Source organism: Sebastes umbrosus, chromosome 2 (genome assembly GCF_015220745.1).
Source record: "Sebastes umbrosus isolate fSebUmb1 chromosome 2, fSebUmb1.pri, whole genome shotgun sequence".
Taxonomy (NCBI): domain Eukaryota; kingdom Metazoa; phylum Chordata; class Actinopteri; order Perciformes; family Sebastidae; genus Sebastes; species Sebastes umbrosus.
This window is the reverse complement of record NC_051270.1, coordinates 29073657-29082904: the sequence shown is the minus strand read 5'-3', so window position 1 is coordinate 29082904 and position 9248 is coordinate 29073657. Positions and strand designations below refer to the sequence as shown.

At 37.5% G+C, this 9248-nt stretch overlaps 1 protein-coding gene across 2 annotated transcripts; it reads left to right on the top strand.

Moving 5' to 3' along the window:
* Window positions 1–2905: 2905 nt before the first annotated feature.
* Window positions 2906–9214, top strand: tex9 (testis expressed 9). 2 transcript variants are annotated; one of them, XM_037759212.1, is made up of 12 exons: window positions 2906–3029; window positions 4551–4684; window positions 5043–5106; window positions 5196–5272; window positions 5516–5567; window positions 5719–5801; window positions 5938–6101; window positions 7042–7133; window positions 7287–7460; window positions 7549–7683; window positions 8773–8907; window positions 8988–9214. In XM_037759212.1, exons 1-12 carry the CDS (start codon window positions 2919–2921, stop codon window positions 9063–9065), a joined length of 1299 nt encoding a protein of 432 aa, XP_037615140.1. In that variant the 5' UTR covers window positions 2906–2918; the 3' UTR covers window positions 9066–9214. The 2 variants fall into 2 exon arrangements, with proteins under 2 accessions (XP_037615140.1, XP_037615149.1); XM_037759221.1 differs by lacking the exon at window positions 2906–3029 and adding an exon at window positions 3192–3221.
* The last annotated feature ends 34 nt before the right edge of the window (window positions 9215–9248 follow it).

Sequence of the window (9248 nt, the reverse complement as noted above, 5' to 3'; positions counted from 1 at the left end):
TTTTGTTAATAGTCTGTTAATTGTCAATACTGTATATACTGCTCCTATTTGTATACTTCCTTCTATTTAAATAGTTCATATTTTGTTACACTTTGTTTAGCTCTTTTTTTACTGTGTTAGCTGATGCATCTTGTTTTTTGCACTATCCCCTTTGCTGCCGTACACTGCAAATTTCCCCACTGTGGGACTAATAAAGGAATATCTTATCTTATCTTATCTTATCTTATCTTATCTTATTATTATTATTATTATTATTATTATTATTACTATATGCATTTGTATATGGATTAAAGCTATTCCACTGAATCGGTGCTTTTCTATCACCATGACATTACATGCATAAAAATGCATGAAAACAATCTGCATAATATAATAATTATATTATCAAGCAAAGTGTCCCGCACTTTGTCCTAATTGCAGTTTGAAGATACATCATGTAAAACTTTAATTAAAACTACCTAGAACACTGGAAAAAAAATAGGCTTTTAACCTGTCCCCACTCTGGACAATACACTCCTTTGTGAAATATAATTATTAGAATCCTTCAGAAATTTTATTTTTTTTGTATTATTGTGTGACTATTTCCAATTTAGACACAAATACCTTTTCTCTGTGGAAATTCACAATATCTTAGTTAAAATACACACTTTAGTCGTGTCCCCAGGTTTTCACTCAGTCCCCTCTACAAATTTGGGACATAACACAAGTCACAATATCAACAGGAAGTAGCATCTCTTGAGTCTCCTGTCCTGAAAGCCATGGGAAGACCTAAAGCAAGTCCTCTCACTCCTTTTTCTTTATTTTTGACCATATTGTAAGTATGACTGAGAATGTCAATCTCAACGTTCAGTCCTGTTAACTAAATTATTTCTTAGATGTCATTATGTTTTTTGTTTTTTAAAGAGTTTTGGTAAACCACTTGGAGGTGTTAAGTGTTCTCATGCTATTAGCATTGATGTGATGTGGCTACATTTCATGTATTTGCTATTGTGCTAAAAACTCAGCCCTATTACTTTATGAACCATCTTCCATTTAGAAAAAAACATGTAGGCCTAAAAAATAAATAAAATAGCCTGAGATTGACCATTACACATTTTGAATAGTTAAACATGTGTGTTATTAGATGCAGTTACAAGTTACAACATACAAATGGCACCAATTTGGTGGAATGGCCCATTACCTGTTGACTGGATTACCAACAGGGCAATGCAGGCAACTGTCCGGGGGCCCCAGACACCTATAGGGTATGGTAAATGGACTTACATTTATTTAGCGCCTTTCCAGTCTTCCGACCACTTAAAGCACTTTACACTACATATCAGCATTCACAAATTCACACACAAATTCATACACCAATGGCAGAGACCTTGTGACCTCAGAGGCTGCCATGCAAGATGCCAACCTGCCCATCAGGATCTAATCTAAATCACAGCAGTTTGGGATTAAGTGTCTTGCTCAAGGACACTGTGACATGTGACCGGAGGAGCTGGGGGTCAAACCACCGACCTTCCAATTGGAGTGCGACACGCTCTACTTCTGAGCCACAGCCACCCAAAGGGCCCCCCATAACACCCCATCTTGACAGTTTGATGATGTTTTGTGGTAAATTGGGAAGAGGTGTATGGAAAGCAGCATGCAGTTTACTAATTCACTAGTAAGACTGTCAGCATTACTAGTTGGGTCCAGAGGTCCACTAGTGCGTCAAAAAGCTGACTAGTTGGGACTTTGGTCCTACTAGTGTGGTGCACAGTCTCACTAGTAAGGCTTCTGTTGGAACTAGTTGGATAAAAGTGCCACCAGCTGCTGAAAAATAGTGACTAGTAAGAGTTTTTGTTCAACTAGTAAGACAAAAGACCAACTAGTGCGATCAAATGTCCAACTAGTGCTGACAAAGACAGAAACTAGTGGAGGACACTGATGTCTGATATCAAGGATATGGAATAAATGCTCAAACGGCTTTCCATAGAGGTGCCCTTATTTGGTAATATGCACCACTAAAGCACAATATCCACTGATATACAGGCTTTATTACCTGATGACTACCAGTGGTAAAAAGTAAAAAGTTGCCTACAACTTAGTTTGTGACCCGGCAGTCATGTTGAGATCAGTTGAGAAAATACCAAGCACCGCCCACCAGCCAGGGCACAGCCAATAAGAACGCTCAACAGGAACGCTCTCTCTCTGAAATGACCTGTGATTGGCCAAAGTCTTCCGTCACGAGCTAGATATTTTAAAGTCTGAAAACAGAGCCATGAGGAGCTGCAGAAGTCTAGTTTCCCCTCAGAACACTTGAATTACAATATGCTGAAAAGTTATTTTGGAATTTTTTCCCAATGATGCCAAAAACTTACTGCGTACTGAAGCTTTAAAGCTGAAGTAGGCGAGATTGGAGCCTAACACCATCTGAAAGATTTCACAGACCGGAGGAAAACAAGCAGTAAGAGCTGATCTGAGGTCTGCTGTCCAGCTGCAGTCTATGAGAGCCGGCTATCAATCACTCGCGAACTCCAACTAAATGATCAAACTAGGCAGCGCTGATCAAATATGAATCAATATTATGTTATGTTAATGCCTATATCTCTCCTCAGATGTTTTCAGAATCATCTTGTAGTGCACGGTTTAGCTGTAAAATGAGAACGTTTGTGACTCCGCTGCCATTGTAAAATCTGTTGAAGGAACGCCAAGTTAGATTTTTTAAAGTCTGAAAACAGAGCCATGAGGAGGTGCAGAAGTCTAGTTTTCTCTCAGAACACTTGAATTACAATATGCTGAAAGGTTATTATGGAATTTTTGCCCAATGATGCCACAAATATACTGCCTAGTGCAGCTTTAAGTAACCTACTACTTTTGCTGACAGTTCGCCTTTAACTGTCCGTTCAGGGCTACCGTACTGTGCGCGCACTGAACAAGTAGTTGCTATGCAACCAGAAGTAGTTGCTATGCAACCAGAGCCGCGTCGTCTCCCTGTGACAATGGCTGAGAGAAGTTGTGATAAAAAGCTCCGTCCGGCTCAGCGCGTCGTCTCACAGGTTTGTATCGTCTTTGTTTCATGTTTATCTCTCAAAGGTGTTAACAGAGATGTTTGTGTGCCACCTGCGAAGCTTTAAACCTAATTATCTGTTTCCAACAGGTGAGGTCGCTCACCTTAACAAACATCAACACAAGCTAACCTTAACTTCCGCTAACATCAGGCTGGACGACGCTCAATGAAAGACTCAACAGCTCAGTCTCTTACAAAACACCGAAGACTAAACATGTGGTGTTATGAATAACTTATGAGAATGCTAAAGTGTGTGGGTGGTTGAGAAATAGCCTGGACACCAAACTAATCCCATGCAGTTGTGATTGTTTTCCCCACAAACATCTGTCACAAATTGCTTTAATTCTTATATTTTACCTTTGAATTGAAAATGCTTTTGTCTAGATGCATAGAAAATGCACAACCATAAATCACATCCTCTAATCTTACTGGTAGCCTATTGTTATATAGTATTATACAGTTTATCAGTAGACACACCATCAATCACTAAATCATGTCCCAATATAGATAGATAGATAGATATATGGATGGATGGATGGATGGATGGATGGATAGATAGATAGATAGATAGATAGATAGATAGAATGATAGTAACTTTATTGATCCTGAGGGAAATTCAAGTTTCCAGCATCACAGTTCCATAGTGCAAAACATGTTAGTAAAAAGGCAGTAAAAAAGTTAGTAGTGCAAAGTACAAAAAAATATACCAGATATAAAAATACAAGGAGATGAAAACTGTTAAAACTGAATATAGTGCAGAGTAACAGCTGTGATACACGACTATTAAAAAAGTGAATATAGTGCAGAAGAGACTGTTAAAAATTAATAAAGTGCAGAAGAGACTGTTAAAAGTGAGTATAGTGCAGGGTAACTCCAGTAGCTTAATCTATGAATGTGCACTGTATGCATTATTATCTGTCCTGCAGACCGTCCTCCTTTGTCCCCCCCCTCCCTACAGAGGTGTTGTACAGTTTGATGGCTCGGGGGACAAAGGATTTCCTGAGTCCGTCTGTGGTATCACTTGCTATTGAAGTACCATTTATACAGGGTTTATCTGCCTTTCAGTTAATCAGGATGTTCTGTGACCACTTACCTGAAAAGAGTGAGTGCAGGGTGAGAGGTTGTGTACAGCCTGACTGATACAATATCGATATTTGAGACTTAAAACCTGATTATGAAATATTTCTATGTATATATGTGTTTTCTTACATAAACACACAACATAAACAAACATCCCTTAAATTTGTTTTTTTAAAGAATTGTGACCAATAGTTGTACTGAACGGGACATTTCATAGTTGAAAAATAAACTTGTCAGGGCTCCCCGGTGGACAAACTAAATGCCATTTCTGTGCTGCAGTTTCTTGTTACTTATCAGCCAACATCTACTGATATGTCTGCCAATTTATGGTGAAATGCAAATGTATTTATATTATAATCCAATCTCATGAAATGTGAAATTTCACCTTGGCGAATTAATGTTACAAAGTCTGCTGCTTTGTCCTGTTTAGCCCAAGAAACGTCCGTCTTCTAGCAGTAAGGCTGAGAAGTCCAAGAGGGTTGAAGTAAGACCGCAGGCAAAATCTGCCTCTGGTCCAGCAAAGAAGCACACTGATGACCTTTTTGCTAAGGAAGAACAATACAAGTAAGACTGCCTGTTCCAATTGACAAGTATTTCTCTCAAGCGTTCAAGAAGCAGTGATCCACAAATTTAGAGAAACATTGAAGATTCTTTTAGACTGGTTGAACTCTATTTGACTCCTTCAGCTTCAGTTGATTCCTTCATCAAACCTGGAAATAAATTCCTCTTGTGTAAAACAATTAATAATCATAAGTAACATTTTAATACCACAAGGTAGAGAGTTAACATGTAAATTGGGTTTTCGCTCCATTAAATGTGCCAAAAAATACTAAATCTGTAAATATTACTACAAACATGGTGGATGTATTTGTAGATTAAACCAGCCATGTAATATCACCATTCTCTATTTTATTTCCTTCAGACTCTTAAATGCAGAGCTGGAAGCCAAAACAGCAGATATAGTAAGACAGGCAGAACAACTTATGGTAAGTTATTATCAACATGTTCACATTTTTGGTGAGTAAAGACTTGCTTTAAAAAGGGAATCTGGCTCTTGGTGTTTGTCGTCTTTTAGAGAGAACAGAGTGAAGTTCTGTCCAAACCCTTATCAACACTCCTGCTCACAGACATTGAGGATGAAGACGAGTCAAGGTAAGAAATATTTGAGGAAGCTTGGGCATGCCATGTTGACTTTTTAGTGGTTCATTTTCTTGCAACTACTGCAAAGGTCTACATATAATCCAGTGAAACACTCCAGCCTCCATACAGGCCATTGTTAATTAAAGCAGTATGAGAGAAAGAACTTAATCAACAAAAATTATCCATTTCTTTCTTTCTTTATGTATAGATACCATCTATCTACATGTCTCTATATATCTTTCTATTCACCTACAGGATAATAAAGCCTCAACAGTGCACTGTGCAGGAGCCCGGTGTCGGTGTGAAGGTATCAGTTCAGATTATAAAGTTAGGGTGTCTGTATTTTTGAAGACACTTTGCTCATCAGACACTAGTTTACAATCAACAGGTATATAGTTTGTTAATGCTGTAGGACTACATGAAATTATGCTGTTTCTATTTGCCATCTCTTTTCTTAGATGGTGAGCACATTAAGAGTCACATCAACATCACACAACATGAGCACTGTAAAACAAAGGAAAGAGCCTCACAGAAAAACAGCGTGAGTTTGATTGTAAATCAATTTAGAGCCATTTACTACCATTTCTTTTTATAATGAAATAACACTCTGTAGGTCATACATTTCTGCATTCCTCATATGGCCGCTAAAAGTTTTCCGAATGTTCGCTTGATTTCAGAACCCCAAAGTTGTCTCATGTGGATGAATTAGCCGCTGTAGGAGACTCAGCTGATGGTTTCCTGGCAAAGACGATACGTAGCATGGAGGAGAAGATGAACGACACCGTGATTCAAGAAAATGTTGTGGAGGATGTGGCTGACGCTGATGACAATGTAGGATCAGGTAATGTTTAGGTCACTTTGTGAATAATAAACCCTAGTTTTATTAATTAATAGTGTTGACTATATTCCACTCATTCCCAGGGTGTCAAATACCGATGCTTTGTCACAGTATTCAATAACGATGCACAAGGCCCTTTAGTATCAGTATGAGATGCAATGGGCTTCCGGTTAACTACAATGTAAACCCATCCGCATCAATATTGAACGCTCAGGGAAAGTGCTGTGGGTGACGTAATTTAAAGAACGAAAAAGACAGACCGGGCTGGCGTGCGTTTCGTTACAATCAGCTGTTCGTTCGTGTCCCGTGTTCACAATGTTCAGTGACATTTTTCACTTTACGAATGTAGTAGTTTTAAAATCAAACATGTTGTTTTTTCTTAAACCTAACTATAGTGGTTTTATTGCCTGAACCTAAGCATGTGTTCACTGAGACCAAAAAGTGACGCCGAGGGGTCTGACAAAGCGTCAGTATAGGAAAGAATTGGGATGATAATGCGTTGAATATTTATTTAAAGAATTTTAAATTTTGTAATTTTGTCTTCGAATTAACAAAAAAATTACACCACAGGTTTCAACCAGACATTTCTTTCACTGTCATTCAATCTGTGAGCTCTTTTTTCAAATACTTGATATGCGAGTTCTGAATGTATTTTATAACAATAAATACTACATTCATATTATTTGTTACATTTTCTAACAAAGATGACCTGTGTGTTGGGGTTAATGTGGGGTCTGAAAGTTACTAAGAAATTCTTTTCCATGAGGAAATCTTGCCACTTAAGAATCCTAAATGAAATCTAAATTGGAGCTTTAATATTAAATAATACAGTTTGTAAGTCAGAGCTTGAGATTCGTTTGTAATTTTTTAGGGGGGGAGAAGTGAAAATCTATTTTCATGGGCTTCTAAGTCTGATCATGTTGCTCTGTTGTGTTTCATTAAGCTGTTTCAGATGCTCAAATACGAGTTCTGAAGGCAAAACTACGGATCATGCAAGAGGAGCTGGATCAACTCTCATGTGAATACTATAAGAAGGTAATGAACTGAACAGTGATTCAACTAGAACTTCTATTCGACCAGCAGAGGGAGACAGAGCTCCAGCTGAACGGCCGTGAACCATCCAGTGACTTTAAACTCAAATATTGACGACATTGTTTCACAGATAAAACAGTGTTTCTGTTGTTGCAGGACGATGAAAACGCTAAACTTGGTGCAAAAATTAAGGAGCTGGAGGATGATCGAGCCAGACTGCAGAAAACAACAAACATCCAGCAGACGCAGATCGAGAAGCACAGAGCGTTAGCAGGGGAGTCTGACAAGAAATGTGATGGTCTTCAACTGCAAGTGTCTGCTTTACACAAGGTTTGTAAAACATCAATGCTGACAATGCAACACCATCTTCCATTACTCGTGTGTGTGTGAGATCTCTTCCTGGCTGTGCTCTGTGCAGGAAATAGAAAATTTGAATAGATCCCACAAACAAGCAGCGGCCGTCCACGGCACCGTGGAGGTTCGTCTGAACAGAGCGTTGGAGGAGGTCGAGAGGTCAAAGACTCAACTCAACAAGATGAAACAGATGAACAAGGTGCTGATAAACATATTATCTAATTATTCTAATGTGATTTTTATTTATTACAAGTTACAGATTGTCATGTGTAGAAATTGAAGCTAACTATTCTTTCTAAACTAGGGTTTATTTACAGATACTCATGTTCATCTTTTTGTATATTTTTTTTTAAACAATACTTTTAGAAAGATCAATGATTTGTTGTTTCATCTTAATGGGAATCTCTAAATTGAGCCTCACCAGCATTTTTTTTGTTGATTTTATTCTTTGCTACTTTTCCTTTCTATCAAAAATGTACAAAATATTTCATCAACAGGAGGTGCTTAACTTCACTTCAGTCTTTAGTAGAGACAGGGGACCCACATTTTCCTTTTAACATGGTTCATAGTTTGTGTTTGTTGTTACTTAATACATTTTAAAGTACTAAATACTATTTAAAGAGCAGACTTTAATTGCAGGAATAACCTAAATAATTTAAATTTATACACAGAGTAATACAAACATAAATGAAACACATAATGTTTAAAACATACTAAAAAGAACATATTTATAACAACCACAAATAATTTAATCTTTATTTGAATATAACCAATCTATTCCATTTGTAGAGGGCATACAGTAGCAGCAAAATGTGGTACAGGGTTCATTTAATATAGTTTTAAAACCATGTAATTATGAGTGTCTAATGTACAAGTGAAGTAAGGTAATTAATAAAGGTAGCTAACAGAAAAAAAGAGAATGCATCCGATTAGTAGATAAAAGTGATACTGAAAAGAGGGAGCCCCGTAACTTCACACAGTGATTAACTGCAGAGTCCACTGACTGTCCTAAACAATAGAACTGACTCATGCAGAGATATCAGGAGTCTTTCATGTATAGCAGCTGAATGTTAAGCTGCACAGTGGGCTGGAAAATATCTGTAACGTGGAATATAATATTTGAAGATGGAAAGAGGAAAGTTAATTTAGCTCTTTTTTTAAACATTTACATAAATCACCTGCTTCAACTGAATTTCAACATGTTGTTTTAATTGTTTGCAAATGAGACACAAATGTTAGGATCTGCTTAACTCTACTAATTTCAGTCTTTTAAATGATTTTAAATAAGGACAAGATAAGCGAGGAACATCAGAGTAAAGAAAATCTACTCGCTGAAAACAAAATGCTAAAAAAGCAGAAAGCAGAGCTCATCGTAGGATTCAAGAAACAGCTCAAGCTGATTGACATTCTCAAAAGACAAAAGGTACGTGTCTCTACCTCACACACCCTGTTCATAGTTTAATCAAAATATTAACTGACTTTTGGTTGTTTTTTTGTGTGCAGATGCATTTTGAAGCTGCCAAGCTGCTGTCGTTCACAGAAGAGGAGTTCATGAAAGCTCTGGACTGGGGGAAGTCGTAAACACTGAGAGGTTCAGATATATAGAAGACTTTGAGTTCAGAGTGAATTCAGATGTAGGGATTATTTCCTAATTATTGTCACATTTAGGCACCAGACAATATATTAAGATACTGTCAGCAGCACAGTCCTAATAAAAACATGTCACTAAATCATTTGTTTTTTACTGAATGCTGAACAAGTGCC

Coding starts and splice junctions, on each gene's coding strand:
- tex9 (XM_037759212.1), top strand. CDS start 2,919: ATGCAACCAGAAGTAGTTGCTATGCAACCAGAGCCGCGTCGTCTCCCT. Junction 6,102..7,041: donor TGATGACAATGTAGGATCAG/GTAATGTTTAGG, acceptor TGTTTCATTAAG/CTGTTTCAGATGCTCAAATA. Junction 7,684..8,772: donor AGATGAAACAGATGAACAAG/GTGCTGATAAAC, acceptor ATTTTAAATAAG/GACAAGATAAGCGAGGAACA.